Source organism: Benincasa hispida, chromosome 1 (genome assembly GCF_027475165.1).
Source record: "Benincasa hispida cultivar pf3 chromosome 1, pf3_genome.v1.1, whole genome shotgun sequence".
Taxonomy (NCBI): domain Eukaryota; kingdom Viridiplantae; phylum Streptophyta; class Magnoliopsida; order Cucurbitales; family Cucurbitaceae; genus Benincasa; species Benincasa hispida.
Window position 1 is genome coordinate 785,034 of NC_143478.1, and position 17,140 is coordinate 802,173.

At 30.6% G+C, this 17,140-nt stretch overlaps 1 protein-coding gene and 1 long non-coding RNA gene across 2 annotated transcripts; both read left to right on the top strand.

Annotated features, from left to right (window-relative positions):
- The first annotated feature begins 607 nt into the window (after positions 1-607).
- Positions 608-7,944, top strand: LOC150038158 (uncharacterized). The gene is made up of 5 exons (XR_016526347.1): positions 608-884; positions 6,143-6,929; positions 7,008-7,095; positions 7,166-7,561; positions 7,636-7,944. It is a non-coding gene; the product is annotated as an uncharacterized LOC150038158 (long non-coding RNA).
- On the top strand, positions 3,182-5,902 carry LOC150038159 (uncharacterized). The gene is made up of 3 exons (XM_090308877.1): positions 3,182-3,226; positions 4,500-4,589; positions 4,751-5,902. Exons 1-3 carry the CDS (start codon positions 3,182-3,184, stop codon positions 5,858-5,860), a joined length of 1,245 nt encoding a protein of 414 aa, XP_090165003.1. The 3' UTR covers positions 5,861-5,902.
- Positions 7,945-17,140: the final 9,196 nt, after the last annotated feature.

Below are 17,140 nucleotides of genomic sequence, written 5' to 3' on the forward strand. Positions count from 1 at the left end.
TGTACTTATGAATAATTTATGAAGGGTCATCACACTGTTGACTGGTTATATCCAACAAATACAAAAATATATATGTAGTGCGAATAGTGCAGTTAATGGAAGTGTGTAATTTAATTAAAAGAGTTTAATTAATTATCTAAGTATCATTGAAACTTCAATCTACAAGTCTACAAGGCTTGCTCTGTAGCTCAACTTGAATTATTAAAATTAAATTAATTTTGGAATAATTTGAATTGTTCAAATTAATTGAGGAAATTAATTATATATGATATAATTAACCTAATATATTTGATACATTATAATATAAAATTTATTTGAAAGAAAATAAATATTTGAATGTGATTTAAATATTAATTATATGAATTGGATTCATATATATTTAATATAAATTTGATTTATATTAAATACGGTAAATTATTGAGAGAATTCAAACTATAGATTATATTGTATTTGATACAATATAAAAACTATAGGTCGTGTGTTATAACATTTAGTTTAATACATACTATATGATAAGTTGGTTATCATATGTATATATTAAATTTCAGCAAAAATGTGAGAGTGGGAGTTGGAAGGGTGGATTTTTCATTTTTGGTCTTCTTCCCAAAACAAAATTCACAGAAGGTCTGTGAAGAGAGTTTATATAAACTCTCTAGAAAGATATCCTCTCATATCTATTTTTCCTCTGCTAAAGTTGAAAGCAAAGCCCGACACTCTTGCTCATATTCTCACTCTAAGGAGAATACGGAGGTTTTATTGTTGGTGGTGTCCAACCAAATTGAGATTTGGGTTTCTTCATTAGGTGTTGTTGTTTTTGTTCGTGATTCAAGAAGAGTTCGTGATCTTTGTTGGAGAGGAATTCTTGAAGATTAGGTTCTTCAAGGGTTAGTATCTTTGAACCCTATTTTCATCTTCTTTACGTTTTATCTAACCATGTTGTAATTTTGTTAGAATGCATGATTAGGTTTCTGAATTTTAATTCATTGTTTAAATTTGAAAATTGGGACACGAACCCCCTTCCGCTTCGGACTTCACAGTCCCTTCAATATATCTATCTATCTATCTATTTATCTATCTATCTAACTTAGGCTCAAACCCATAGGGTTATATTGTATAGGGGTCCACATGCTCAAAAGGAGAAAGTCAGGCTCTTAGGTTTCAGGTTGTACAACCGAGCTCTAGAGTTTTACCACAAGTGTAATAATTGGGTCGAGCTTGTCACTAGTACTCTATAACATCGAGAGTCGTATTCATTTTGGCACTGCCAGAGTTGCACTATCTTAAGCAAAAGTTGGGAGATGGCCTTATAAATAGTCTCACACCAACAACCTAAGAGATGAACAATTCTCTTTGTGCTTAGCCGAGATAAATACTTCGTGTAATAACTTAAGCATCAAAGTGTATTCAACTCGCCACCACACTGGTGCAAGTACTCTAGTAGGTCAACTCCCAATAGCATGTCTAGACTAGAGGAGATGGTTGGAGGAGCGTCAACAGCATGCACAAGTTTCCATCGCAAATAAGAGTTAAAGATACACATTTTGTGTATTTTTTTTTCTTTTAAAAGACAATGTTATTAGTGTATATCTTCAAAATGGAATATATATACTATAGTTGGGTTAATATATTCGATAAAAGTTATTAAATATATTAATCCAACTCTAGTATTGATGTTGATCCTTCCGATTTATGAATATATTGATTGATATTTTGATTCTTGGGTTTGACGCTTCTTTTAATTTGTGTTATTTCAAAGTTTCTATCTTTTTGTGTGTGTGTTTTTTTTTTTTTTTTTTTTTTGAGTTCAACAATTGCATAGTGGAAAATTGTAATATGACTTTTGAGATGGTAATCATTACTCTATGTACTTAATAATACCTTTTTCTTTTTTAAATTTCTATCACAATTTTTAATCTCCACCTTGAAAAGAATTGTTTTCGTTGATTCAATTTCTTTTATTTCTTACTCTTTTTAGTTTATAGTTTTAGCGCTACAGCATATTCAACAAAATTGTTAGAATATTGTTGTAACTATACATATCAAGTCACCTTTTTTATTTCGTTTTTCATTTTATATTGTTGATACCTATGTTTGTAACTTTTCTCTCAATTTTCTTTAGAAAAACATTGAAGTTCATGTAATGATTTTAAATGATAAAATTGCTAAACATATTTTCAAATATAGAAAAATGTCACTATCTATTAGTGATACGGTGACATTTTACTATATTTGTAAATAAGTTGACTCATTTTTCTACATTTAAAAATAACCCTTTAAATTCTTAGTCGAATTTAAGAAAAAAAATATCTAAACCATTTTTTATTATGTATTTAAAATTTAATGTGGCTTTTTAAAAGATTAGTAGATGGAGGATAACGAAACAAAGGAACTTATAAGTAGTAACGTTCATAGCTTAATTGTAAAAAATCAAATTATTATTAAACAGATGTTTAACAGTTCAGATTGTATATATAATTAGTGTTATGGTTTTGGGAATATGAAACAAAACAATCATTTTCTTTAAGAAAAACATGCATGGATAAAATTTGGCGTTTTAAAAGTCAACAACTAAAATGTATATTAAGCTGACCGCATAATAATCAATATATATATATATATTTGTCAGTTAACTGACCAAAGTAAATTGGCTTCAGAAGGGAAAAAAGAAAAATGACCAAAGTAAATATATAACACAAAATAGAACACTTGATTTCGATTTTTTTTTTTTAAAATAATGTTTTTTTAATAAATAAAGACAAAAATAGGGTTGGGAGAAAGTATTCCCAAAAATAGATGTTTTATGATTACACCTAAGTCGTGTACCGGATACACGATTCCCTGGCCACCTGACACACCCAATCTGGCGTGGCAGTCATGCAGGTTTGACTGAGGAAATCGTGTATCGGGTACACGATTATCCTAAGTCGTGTACTAGGTACACGATTCCCTCGCATTAAAACCTCCGCCCAACCCTTCTTCTTCCTCACCGAAACGACTACTCATATTCCCTACTGCCGATTTCCCTCGCCCAAACCGTCGTTCCCTCACCGAAATCATCGATCCCTCACCGAAACCATCGTTGATTTTCCTCAACGAACCCTCTATTTCACCGAAATCTTTCAAAACTTTGATTTTACTCGACTTTCAGTCCTCCATTTGATCTTCACCGAATCTAGCGGTCATGGTTCTCGATTTTCCTACATTTTTTGCTGCGAAATTTTGCTTGGTATATTTCTTTCTCTAGTTGGGCTGATCTGTATTTATATGTATATTTTTGCATGTTTTTGGACTGAATTTTGCTTGGTATATTCCTACATTTTTGTTTAGTTTATGTATAGTTAGTTTATGTATAGTTATAGTTTATGTATAATTTATGTATGTATAAATAGTTATAGTTATAGTTTATGTATGTATAAATAGTTATAGTTTATGTATGTATAGTTTATTTATTTATAATTTATGTATGTATGTATGTATTTATAGTTTATGTATAGTTATGTATAGTTATGTATGTATAATTTATGTATCTATGTATTTATGTATATATAGTTATAGTTTCTGTATGTATGTATGTATAGTTTATGTATGTATGTATAATTTATTTATGTATATATGTATAATTTATTTATGTATATATGTATAATTTATTTATGTATGTATAAACTATAGTTTATGTATAGTTTATGTTTATTTATGTATGTATAATTTATGTATAGTTATGTATGATAATTTATTTATGTATATATGTATAATTTATTTATGTATGTATAAACTATAGTTTATGTATAGTTTATGTTTATTTATGTATGTATAATTTATGTATAGTTTATGTATAGTGTATTATATAGTTTATATATGATTGATTTAAACTTAGAAAATTTAGAAAACTTAGAAAACTTAGAAATTAGAGTTTGTTGGGTTGACATATTAACATATTTTTTTGTCAACTATAACAGTTGAAAAGAAACATAATAAATATGTCGATGCGTCTTGAAGATTTAGTAATTCTTGAACTTGGAAATGATGGAGATAGTGACATCGACGTTGAAGTGGATGAATTATTTGGAAACGACGGTAGTGGTGAACAAGATCTTGAGTTGGTACCGTCGGAAATGTTCAACCAAATAGATTGGAAAATGACAAATTCAACATTTGAACTAGGGTCTATTTTGGAAGAAAGGAATGTAGGAGTAGATAACTGTAGTTTAATACAGAAGGGGATGTTATTTAATACCAAAGAAGATTTACAGCTTGTTGTAAAAAAATATTGTATGACAGAACACTACGAAATTTTCGTAGTGGAATCAAATCAGGACCTTTGGTATGTTAAATGTAAATTCTGGAGTGACGGGTGTACTTGGAGGCTACAGGCATGTCGGCGCAAAAGTCATGGGATGTTCGAAATCACAAAACTTCAAGGAGAACACTCATATTTATTTTCAGAGTTGACACAGGATCATTCACAGCTGGATTCAAATTTCATGAATATCGAAATTCAGAATTTGGTTAGAGCTGATCCTGGAGTACCTGTGGCCCTACTTCAAGAAGCCATTAAAAGACAATATAGCTATAATGTCAATTATAGACGGGTGTGGCAAGCCAAGAGAAAAGACAACACTACAACCCAGGAACACGAATAGACTGGTTTTTCCTTCCCTCTGATGTGCCAGGTACGACTATTTTTGGACGAGTTTTTTGGTCTTTTGGTCCTGCAAGAGAAGGATTCAACCATTGTAGGCCATTAATCTAGATTGATGGAACTCATCTATACGGAAAGTATAAAGGGAAATTATTAACAGCCTTACCTGTTGATGCAAACAGACATATATTTTCCCTTGCTTTTGCTATCATAGAAGGTGAGAATTCGTCCAGTTGGTCATGGTTTTTGTGGGCATTGCGTGAATATGTTACCCAAAGAGAGGGTATTTGCTTGATTTCCGACAGACATAAGGACATTCTTGCTGCAATTAATAATGAAGAAATTGGTTGGAGTGAACCCAGAGCGTACCACCGATATTGTCTTCGCCATGTTGCCAGTAATTTCAATACAAGATACAAATTGAAGCAACTAAAAAATTTGGTGTTTAAGGCCGGAAATCAACACCAAAGGTGTAAGCTCATTCGGTGCATGAAAGAATTGAAACAAATTTTTTCAGACATTGACTTAGAAAAATGGACACAGTCACATGACGGTGGGTACCGCTATGGGTGGATGACTAGCAATACAGTTGAATGCATGAACAACGTGTTTAAAGGTGCTAGAATGTTACCTATTACTTCTTTGGTTAGGCTAACATTCTATCGCACAATATTGTATTTTAAACGCCGGAGACAAGAAATCAGTGAAACACTCGATCATGGAGATATATATATATATACAGAATATGCCCTAAAGAAACTGAAGAGGTGGGAAAAGCGAGCATTAACACATACGGTGACATCCATTGATAGGGAAAGTCAAACTTTCGAAGTACAAATTGACATAAGTATGATTTCTCCCTACAAAGGACAACACACCCAAGTTTTAAGCTTGAAAGAAGGGATGTGTTCTTGCAATAAGTGGCAATCATTCAAGATTGTATGCTCTTATGTAATTGCAGTTTGTAATTACATGCGTATGACATACTTGCCACTTATTGATGAATGCTACAAATTGTCCAATTTCAAGCGTTGTTACGAAGGCCACTTCCATCCAATTCAATACCCAGATTATTGGCCAGAATTATCATTTACAGAAGTTCGTCCAAATGCGGACTTACTTAGAGAACAAGGTCGGCCAAAAAGTACGCAAATTCATAATGAAATGAATTGGAGAGAAGCAAGCCAAAAAATGCGATGTGCAATTTGTAAAAGAGAATGAGATAACAGACGCACTTGTCCACACCGTACACTTGGTGCTTTGTTGTCTTCGGGTCCTTAGGATTTTGATTTTGATTTTTTTACTTGTATTCTTTATTTCATGTATTTGTATTCTTTGTTTAAATAATAAATTTTTATGTAATTGTATATTTCATATATTTGTATTCTTTATGTAATGAATTTATTTAATAAACTTATTTTATGTAATTGTATTTTCTTATGTACTTTTTATGTTTCTTTTATGTTATCGATTCTATTATGTAATATAATTTGAACTTTTTAGGTAATGGAGCCTAGTCCTTCTAATCCTGTCCAATTGTACCAACAAAACACGCATCGTTCACAGGCAGTATGGGATAGTTCGTCCACTACAGTGTTGAGTTGTCGGAGGAGGGAGGCGACTGCACAAAGTAATATCCCATTTGATCATCACATCATTTCATACGTTCAGGAGGCGGGTTTTCTTGGGGTTGCACAGATTGGTTTTATCCAACTCGATTGACATCTGATTATTGCTCTAGTTGAGCGTTGGAGACCAGAGACCCACACATTTCACCTGCCCTGTGGGGAATGCACTATTACGTTGCAGGATGTCGCCGTACAATTTGGGTTAAGAGTGGACGGGCAACCACTGACAGGATTACTACAATATGACTGGAAGAACGTCTGTGAAGAGCTCTTAGGCATTCTACCAGAGGATATGAAGGGATCAAGATTGAGTATCCCTTGGTTAGCATCTCAGTTTCCTGAATTACCTCCCGATGCCGACGATACGCACGAGCATACATCCTGCAGCTTATTGGAGGATTTTTATTTATCGACAAGTCAAATACTCTGGTGTATCTCATATTCCTCCCATTATTGTCTGATTTCGAGCACACTGGTACGTACTCGTGGGGTGGTGCATGTCTTGCATGGTTGTACAGAGAACTTTGTCGGGCTTCCAATGCACAAGCGTTAGAAATAGCGGGGCCACTGATACTATTACAAGTGTGGGCTTATAATCGATTTCCAATCGTAGCACCACAAGTCCAACTATAGGCCCCAGATCATCGACCACTTAGTGTCGGGTATTAATTTATTTATATATTTATTTCGTTACCATTTTATGTAAGAATATAAATTAATTGTATTTTTTATAATTTTAGACGGAATGGTATATTAGCTACATCTGAACAGTCAGCAAATATGTTACTCGTGTACAGGAAAACATTCGACATGTTGACGCCCAATCAGGTAGTAAATATGTATATAAATGAATATTAAATTTTTTTTATATGTATACTTATTATTTTTTTTTTGTCAGGTTATTTGGATGCCATAATCACAGATTTGGTCATCATTACCTAATTATTGTCGTGATGGTGAAGATATCTGGTTGACTGTTAGCCCTCTTATATGCTTCCATATAGTAGAGTGGCATCATCCAGATCGTGTGTTGAGATAGTTCGGGATGCGACAAACGATACCTTTGTTGTCCTTTACACTCCCAGAACTACACCAGATCGATTTAAGGGGTAAGCACGACTAAGATTGGCGTCAAATCCATGCGGAGTATTTATCCTACTGGCATGGACGACGTGATCGTTGTGCACAGGGAGAATTAATAGATGGGTCAGCTATATCAGACGACTACTTTTCTTGGTACAATTCGATCACGAGGTGATTTATCTCACCAGACGACGCTTACATTTACTGCATGGTAAGATATTTCAAATTAGATATTTTCCATATATATAATATGAATATTGTTTAATATATTTTTTTATTCTACAGAATAATTTTATCGGCGAAGTTCAACAATATTTAGTGTAGAACAACCTTCCAGAATTGGGTTCAATGTGTCAGCAAACATTGATGAACGTAGAAAGTATTATTCAACAAACAAGATGACTCAATGTTTCTGACACCGATCGAAGATGTATTTGTTGTAGACGAGCGCGACAACGGGGTGAACCTAATTTAGAGGGACACAAAGACAACTTCATGAGGAGTAAATGCTAGAGGGGTCGTTTTTAAATCTCACATTGTATCATTTTCAAATTGCAAATCTCAAAAGAACTAATTGTGTCCGTTGAAAGTACAAATTTTATGTCCGTTGAGTTATACTAATTTTAGCATTGTTTGTCCAACATATAAATTAGAAAATTTGGATTATAATTTTTTCATTCATGAATTTTAGTTTTTTTAAGCCAAATATAATTTTGTGTTTTACTTAAACTAGTAATTTGAAATAATAGAAGTACAAAAGTATTCAAAACTCATCTCAAAGATTTGTACATTCAAATACTTACAAATTTCAAGCTTGTAAATTATGCAAACCTTCTAAAACTCATTCTTCTAAATAATACAAACATAAATCATAAGAATCTAAAGGTATCCCAATTCCAAAGTAATGTTTATAATTTTGTTTATACACGAGTTTGCTTGACCGGTCAACCAGTCAGCTGACGTGGTCAGCTGACTGGATTAAATGGACTCGTGTACCCGGTACACGAGTATGTCACATGGAAATCGTGTACTGGGTACACGATTTCACTACCCTAAATTTGTCAATACTTTTCCAAAACATCTACTTTTAAAAAAAATTTCCCCCAACCCTATTTTTGTCATTATTTATTAAAAAAAATATTATTTTAAAAAAAAAATTCCTTGATTTCAAATCATTTTAAAAGTTAGAATAAAATGAAATTTCTAAAATTTAATACTAGGGGCATAATTGAAACTTACTTCACGCGCTCCCATATGCCATTTTTTTTTAAAAAATAATTAATCATCAAAATATATTTTCGTCTTTATTTTAATGGAAAAAACCACGAAATTGTTTCTTGTTTTGAACAATTTTTTTAAAAATAAAAGTAAAATTAAATTTGTAGAAGTTCAATAATAATGTATATCTTAAAGTTTGAAGACATTTTATAATGCACATATCTAAGCTAAAGATTTATATTTATTATTTTAAAAAAAATTATATATAATTTTTTTTTTATTTAAAAAAAAGTTATTAGTCACGGAATAATTAGTGGGTGTTCTTTTGTGTTGTCCCTTGTACTAAATGAACAAATAGAAATGTTTGAAAATTCTGCCAAATCTTGATTTAAAAAAAAAAAAAGAACACGTAGAAGTACCTGTACGTCGTATAATTGTAACCGACCGATTGTATCTAGAAAACAAATTGCTGTTTATTCTTATAAATTTATAATACTTCTTGAATAATGGAACTATTTAGGTTGGCTCCAAATCAAATTCTTATTGTCAGAAAAAAAATCACCCAACTTAAAATATTAATTAATATTTAGTTTTTTCGGAAAAATCTTATTTAAGGATTTGACTCTCAATTTCACTTTGTACTGATAAATTAAAAGAAAATTCAGAGGTAACGATTAAAAAGAAAATTTTTAAAACTAGTGTCTTTTATATAAAAAATTGTATTTTAAAAAAATTAAAAATAGTATTAATTAATACATTGATCTGTATATAAACATATTTATAAAAACTATTATATAGATGAGCTAATATTTTAATTGATTGTACAATGTTAGTTTGTAGTTAAATCACTATTCACTAACTAATGATGTTGAAATATGCATAATTTTAAATGTTTTATGTATTTATTTTGCACAATGTTTTTTTAAAAAATCAAGTCAAAATTTGAATTTTTTTTTTTAGAATCTTATTTTTGTTTTTGAAATTTGACTAAAAATTCTTAAGATGTAATTACAAATTATTATAAGAAAATGTGAGAAAATAAATTTAACTTTAAAAAACAAAAGCCATACAGTTATCAGTAGCCTAAATAATTGCAGAATTAGATTCTCTTTATCGTGATGAGGTTAACATTTTAGTTCCACTATTTCAACTATAAATACTTTTAAAAGTTGAAAAATTTGAGGCTAATTATTATAAATTAGTTCCCCATGTTTTCAGTCAAGTATGAAGCAGTAATTATTACAACTTCCTAATAGAAAAAACTATTTATTGGAACACATACACATTGTGAATGATACCAAATGTATTTTGACTTTTTATATCAATAATGTTTATATTAAATGATGGATGCAATAATTTCAATTTAAAAGAGAGATTAAATGTATTTCTAAATTTATCCTATTTTTCATTTTAGTCTCTCAATTTTTTAAAAAATTAATAATAGCCTTTAATTAAATTGTTTACTATGGTTTTTTCCCTTTCTCTTTTTGATTTTTTTAAAAGTAAAATTTTGATATTAGTTGTTGAATTGAGTTATTACAAATTTAGTTTTTGAACTAATATGTTATTGGACTTTTAAATAAATATCTAACAAATTTATAAACTTTCAACTTTGTGTTTAATATTTCTTAAGGAAAAAAACACTGTATTTTATAAGTTTTTTTTTTTTTCTTTTAGAAGTGTCCAATAAATCTTTGGACTTTCAATATCGTGCCTATAATTAGATAGTCTTTAAAATCTATAGATCTGTTAGATACAAAATAAAATTTCAAGATTCAATTCGATATAAAATATAATTTAATGCTTTAAATTTAAAAGTTCTCAAATGGGTTAACGAATTAGTAGACATAAAAAAATATATATATTTTAAGACACTTCAAATGTTCAACCACCTAAAAAAGCGATAATATCTTTTAAGTTCAGGATGGATTAAAGGCAACCTCAAAGCTCTTAAGGATTGAACTATTGTTATATATATATATATAGACCCCATTTAGTAACAATTTTATTTTTTAAATTTATATTTGTTATCTCACAATTTTTTAATTATGACTTTTACCTTTGTTAAAGACTTGAATTCATAATTAAATTCTAATTGCAAAATCAAGTTTTGATATTTCCAAGTATAATTTTAATTTTTTAAGTTTCAAAACATAGATTTATTTTTAAAAATATTAGTAGAAAGTATATTACAAAACATGTCTAACTGGTAAAGTGAAAATAAAGTTTATAAGATGAATTAATTTTCAAAGAATCTAAAATAAAAAAAAAAATGATAAAATGGAGTCTTTTAACTATGTCTTTCAATTGTGGTTAAATGTCACATCTGTTTAATATTGTAAAGTAATGTGTAATATATTAAAAACGTGATACTCTCTCTATTATGTTTATATTATTACTTGTGCCACAAAGAATACATATGTATTTTTGTAAAAGAAAAAAAACGTGAGCATTAAAAGTAAAATCTTAAATATCAAAGGACCAACCGAAATTATTATTAATATTATTATTTTAAAAAATACATTCAAAAGTTAAGGTTTGTTTGGTAATCATTTTGTTTTTTTATTATTATTTTTTAAATTAAGTCTATTTCATCCACATTTCTTGCAATAATTTACATCTTTTTTAAGTACAATGGTTGAATTCTTAGTCAAATTTTTTAAAAATAAAAACAACTTTTTGAAAGCTACTTTTTTTAGTTCTCAAAATTTGTCTAGGTTTTTAAACAATTGGTGAAAAGTAGATAACAAAGGAAGAAATTACGAATTTAAAACGTTTCTAATTCATTCATAAACTTTCAATACTATATTCAATATAGGTCTCTCTACTTTAAAAATTATTTGTTTTATTCTTGAATTGATAAGTTTAAAAACTTACGAGAGACTACTAAAAGTGCATGTTGTGGCTTTTTGGTCATTAATCTCAAATTAATCAATTTTAATTAATCAATTAATATTTTGATCATAACAAATCTGTTTTTATTTATTAACAATTTGAGTGTTTTAGTGTTTTAAAGTGTTCATTGTGTAAAGCTCGGAACAATGATTCCAATGCAATTTGAATTCCTTAAATTAGATCTCAAATGAAGAAAATATGACCAAAACAATCTTAAAGGAAAAATCTCAAGCGGATGATGTGACATAATTTTTGTCATCAATGTGGACCAATTGAAAGGTGCCACTTGAAGTAATGGAGGAGTGACATATGGTGACCTTTTGATTTTTGGATTAGTTTTAAAAAGAAAATGAATTTGAAAGAAAAATGGATTTAATATTATTTTATGTTTGTGTCTAATAGTTAGTTTTGGATTGAGTTTTTGTTAGATCTAATGGTCCAAATTAAATGTGATTTTCAACAATTTTTCCTCTCTATTTAAACTTTAAATTTGTTAAAAATCACGGTGGCTTATTCCCTAACTCTTTCCTAGTTATTTTTGCATTTAATTTTAATTGCTTGCTCTTGATTGATATGGATTGAATAGATTATCAAATACTTTTTTTTAATCAATATTATTATTTAGGATTAATAGGATTTTGTTAATTTAATTTAAAAATGATCTAATTAGATCAAATTGAGCATACTCTAAGAATAAGTTTAATTAAACTTTATTCACCCATTTATAGGATTGCTATACCGATTAATCTGGCCTAACTTAATTAGTTAAAAGCATTTATCTCGTCGATTAAAATCATTAACTAATGAAGAGAAAGAGGAAGAAGAAGGAAAGAAAACGAGGAAGAAAAAAATTACAGCGACCATTGATATGTAAGAGAGGAATGAGAATAATGGGTAAGGGGAAAGAGGAAAGACACAGAGAAAAAAAGATCAAAAATCGTTTTTTATTAATTTCAAAAAATTATAAATTATTATTTTTTTTATAAAAAAATAATATCACGTCTTTTTGTAATTAATGGAAAGCATTATAAATATATTAACGTCTTTTAGTAATTAATGGGAAAACTGATCAAGTGATTAAGAATGCTACTAAATACAAAAATTATGAATAAAATTGTGGATTTTAAAAACTCAGGAACCCAAATACAATTTAAACCAAATCTTGGACGAAAAGTGTATTTTCTAAAACAAAACAATAAATATGTTAAGTGCAACAAAACTCCAAGTCGATTAGGAAAAGGCGAGATCCTCAACAATTTCAAACAAATTTATTGATTCTAGTGGACGAATCCCACAAAAAGGACTTGAGATGCAACAAGTATGTAGAGTTTTATCAAATCAGGTGGATTTGGATGAATTATAGATAGAGGTAGGCTAATAGGAGGAATATATCTTTATTCGAGGAGAGGAGTTTAAGGGTGCGACCGATGGTTGACACACTAAGAACATTCCATAATGTGATATGTGGTTGTGCTCTATCTGGCTTTACCTTGGGTCTTGGTAGGAGCAAGCTCTTGTAGGTGGTCGGGAGTCGACGGGTGGAGGGAGACTCAATATTATAGCTTGTTTGAGGGGAGGATTGTTAGGTACAAACAAAATCTCATATTGGTTAGGGAAGTTGGATATCCAATATATCTCCATTATTAACTAAAATTGGTTTAGATGGATAATTTTTTGGACTATTTTATTGAAAGTATCATTGTATAATACCTAAATTGTCCTAATTATCTCTCCAAATTCTTATTTTTGAATTTAATTTCTCTCTCCTAAGTCTCACAAGAATTTCACCAACTCCATTTTCTTTTCATTAATTTTTGTGTCTCTCTTATTCACTTTTACAATATGCCCATAAAGCCACTAACATCGTTTGTCATGTTAATTAACATACCTTCTTTTTCGTCTTAATTGTAGGGATTGAAAGTTAAAATGTATTTTAAGGTGAATATGAAGAGTTTTAACAAAAAGTGCAATCATTTTTAATCTTTTTCAATTCCATAACAAAAAATAGAATTGAATAGTCCATTACAATATACATCTTTTATTGCCTACAAATAATTTATGCATTTGTAGGAGATTCATTGCTAAATAAATTAATCATCTTTTTTTCTTTGTGGTAATAGTAATTGTGGTAAATTATTCGATTCAAGCTACATCTCAATCTTATGATTTTTTTTTTTATCGATATTTTGTTTTAAATTTTGAATTAAGTTATTGCATTGGAATGTATCAAAAAATTATATTTGTGAAATTATTGTTTTTTATTTTTATATTTATTTTTTTTTGTGTGCCACAAATTAAAGCTCACTTGATCTTATGGCTTTTATCTTTAATAAAAAAAAGTAGATGGTTGAAAACTATTGTTCGGAATTGCATCTAATAATAATAACATAATTTCTTTAGTTGCAATTAAAATAATTTAACAATAACAAATATAAATTAATCATGGTTTTATGTTAAAAGGTAGCCACTACTTCTAAAAAAAATTAAAATAACAAAACAGAATAACGGTCAATAAAAATTTTAGAATAAAAAAAATGATATTTTAAAATTTTCAAGAATATGTGCACTAAAATATATTACACGTCCAGTGCATGTTAAAGATATCTAATGGTAGATAAGTGAAGGCAATCATTTATCTCTATATGTATGAGATCTTTTGGATGGTTCCAAAAGTAAAGCTACGAGATTTATGTCTAAAGTGGACAATATCATACTTTTGTAGATATAAGTGAAGGTTTCGTTCTAACAAAATTTAAAATGATTATTGGTGGCTTATTCACTAAATTATGCTTGAGTTGATGTTGCTTTTTGCTTTTGAAGATGATTGATTTTGAAAATGATTGTAGAAAAATGAATGATCTATTTCTTGGAGTGAAGATGATGGATGTGCTAGACAGATGATAAATTAATGTTCAAGTACACTTTACCAGTTGCATACAAGTTTTCTTAAGCTAGACACTAGTATAAATCTTAATTTAAGTGTTCTGGTAAGCCCAAGGCTGAACGTAGGGAATCTAGTGTAGACTAACGCAAGATGGTCTACTGGCCTATTTGCAGTGGTTTACTAGTTAAATGTATGCATTGGTTATGTACACTAAACTAACTTAGCAAGCTTGCAAGAGGAAGTAGGAGTTCAAATAAAGAGGAAGAGGATACATGGATGAATGGATCAGGCATTATATGGTATGTGTTGATTCCTTTGTTATAACAACAAGCCTATGTAAGCATGCATATTTCAATAAAACTTCGGAGGTGAGTATGCGGGTCCTCACCACACCTTCCTCCGAATTGACCTGCAGTCTAGTCATCTGCAACATCACCGGTTTCATCTCGAATCTACTTCCATCGAGGGCAGGCCTCATGATTCCCGGAGAGAAATCATAGAGGTTTGGCGATGCATAGTCTCTAATGGGTCTATGGGTTGTAATTCGCCAGAGATTGAGAGTTCTACAAAGAAATAAAAAAAAATTACCGTTAACAAACTATTTTGTCGAAGTCTCCAGCAACGATGCCAAAAACTTGATGCGTTATTTTATTGAAGTGGAAATATGGATGATATGTTGATGGAATTGTGTTGTGCACTCATGTTTCCCCAGTGGAATTCAAGTGTAAATTCCTCTGAGTTTCCTAGTAAGTTCAGGGTCGAACACAGGGACTTGTGAAAATAGATTGCGTTAGTAATTTTGATGAAAACTTTGTAGTAATCGGGAAAATAAATAAAGTGTTTGGTTTATCGATTGCGTTGATTAAAAATAAATAATAAATACGGTGGAGTTTGAAAGGAGTTGGTAAACGGGAAATGCGATGAATATGCGGTGAACGGGTAGAGAAAAATTTCGGCTAACACTCCCTAGAATGCATTCATGCTTGCGATCATGCAATATGCATACAACAGTAAACCACCTCTCGGTGCGAATACCACGACTTCTAAGGCTAGAATGCATGCTATAAGTCTACAGGGTTTTGCACATAAACCTCTATCTCTATTTATGCAATGACAACATGACATTCGAACAAATATGCAACCACATAATATCTTCCCATTCCTAGAATGCATGCGATGCAAGTTGACAAACAGAACTTATCTCTAAGTCCCTATCTCTTGTTTATGTAAGCCTGGTCTTGCTCTTTCCAGTCTAGATTCTAACCTAGCTCTCTTGAGACATTAGGTTCTTTCTGTAGACTCTCTCTTTCGAGTAACTCTAAAGGGTATTTTGCACAGCATAAAACAAGACAATCGCAAGCAATGAACTTCGTAGGTCATATTAGCTCAGTTCTTCTCAACCTATTCAACTAGTTTAGCTACTCATGCGTATTAAGAGAGTGAGTCGATATAGAAATAGAACTTCCATTGAATAGATATGAAGATCAAGTACAAAATAATAATGCAAGTATAGTAAAGAGCATGGTAGCAATTTCTTGCTGCCAGGCGTTTACAGTGTTTCTACTCGTGCTTTACAGATATTCTCGCTCTCGCGAGAGTCGGCCCGCTCTCTGCTCTTATGCCTCAAGGTTCTCTCTAGAGTTGCCCTGGGCGATCTCCAGCGCCACCATTCTTCTCTTGCTCCGCCTTAAAAATGGAAGAAAACTAAGAACAGAAGCAATTGGTTGTAAAGATGGTGAACCCATTATATATATTGTGAACCCCTTTTCTGAAGAATGCACTTGGTATTTATAGGGCATCCATGGTGAAAGGCGGCTTTTCTCTCCCCGTTATATAGATGGGACAACTTTAATTCTTGATTGACGCGCCGAATAATTATCACCGATAAAGCTGAATGTACTTCGTGACCTTTATCAACTGTCATCTTAATTTGGATTCAACTTGTCATTAACTTTCTGTCCCATCGCTCTTAATTGGCCTTTCACCCAGATACGCCCACCATGTTGCACTGACCAAGTTGTGGCGATCCTTCTCAGGCGAATATTTGCGAGCACGATCAAGCAAAGTCTTGCAGTGAAGTTGCGCTCGACCAATGAATTCTTATGATCACAATCTTTGCATTGCATTAACGCATATTCTTCACAAAAATACAAAAATCAATAGTTCTAATGTGCTGAACGCATGCGACCACAATATTATAGAATTTATGCTTAATGGACGCAATTTAACATATTTCATCAATGCAATCCAACATTGTTGAAGAACTTAGCATTATGATAACATGCATTTCTGTCTGTTATCAACGGTCTCTCTTGTTACTTTATAGTAAATTTTTATGCTCATCCTCAAGACACTTTTGCTTGTGTCCCCCCTACTGATGGCATTTGCATGACTCTTTACTCAAACTCCAGAAATGGATATGGTTGCTTTATTTTTTCCCCAATCGGTTTTTCACTACGATTGGCTCATTGGGGTTGAACTCTATAATCTAAAATAAGGGGTTACACTTACAAGAAAATGTTAAGCTAGTTAACAATTTCTGGACTGAGCAATCGTGACTAATAATTACAAGAACAAGACTTGTTTTGTATATTGGTTAAGATGGTCTCATTTTAGTGAAGGGTTATCTGATCACCCTATGGCGGCTTTTACCCTACCTTACTGAAACATCATTACGAACTAGATGTCTCATAGGGTGCATGAAATTATTTTGCTAAATTTGATTGGTTTTTATAACTGGATAATTACTTGAATACTAATATAAATAAATTGTATGTTTCAACGTTAAATATG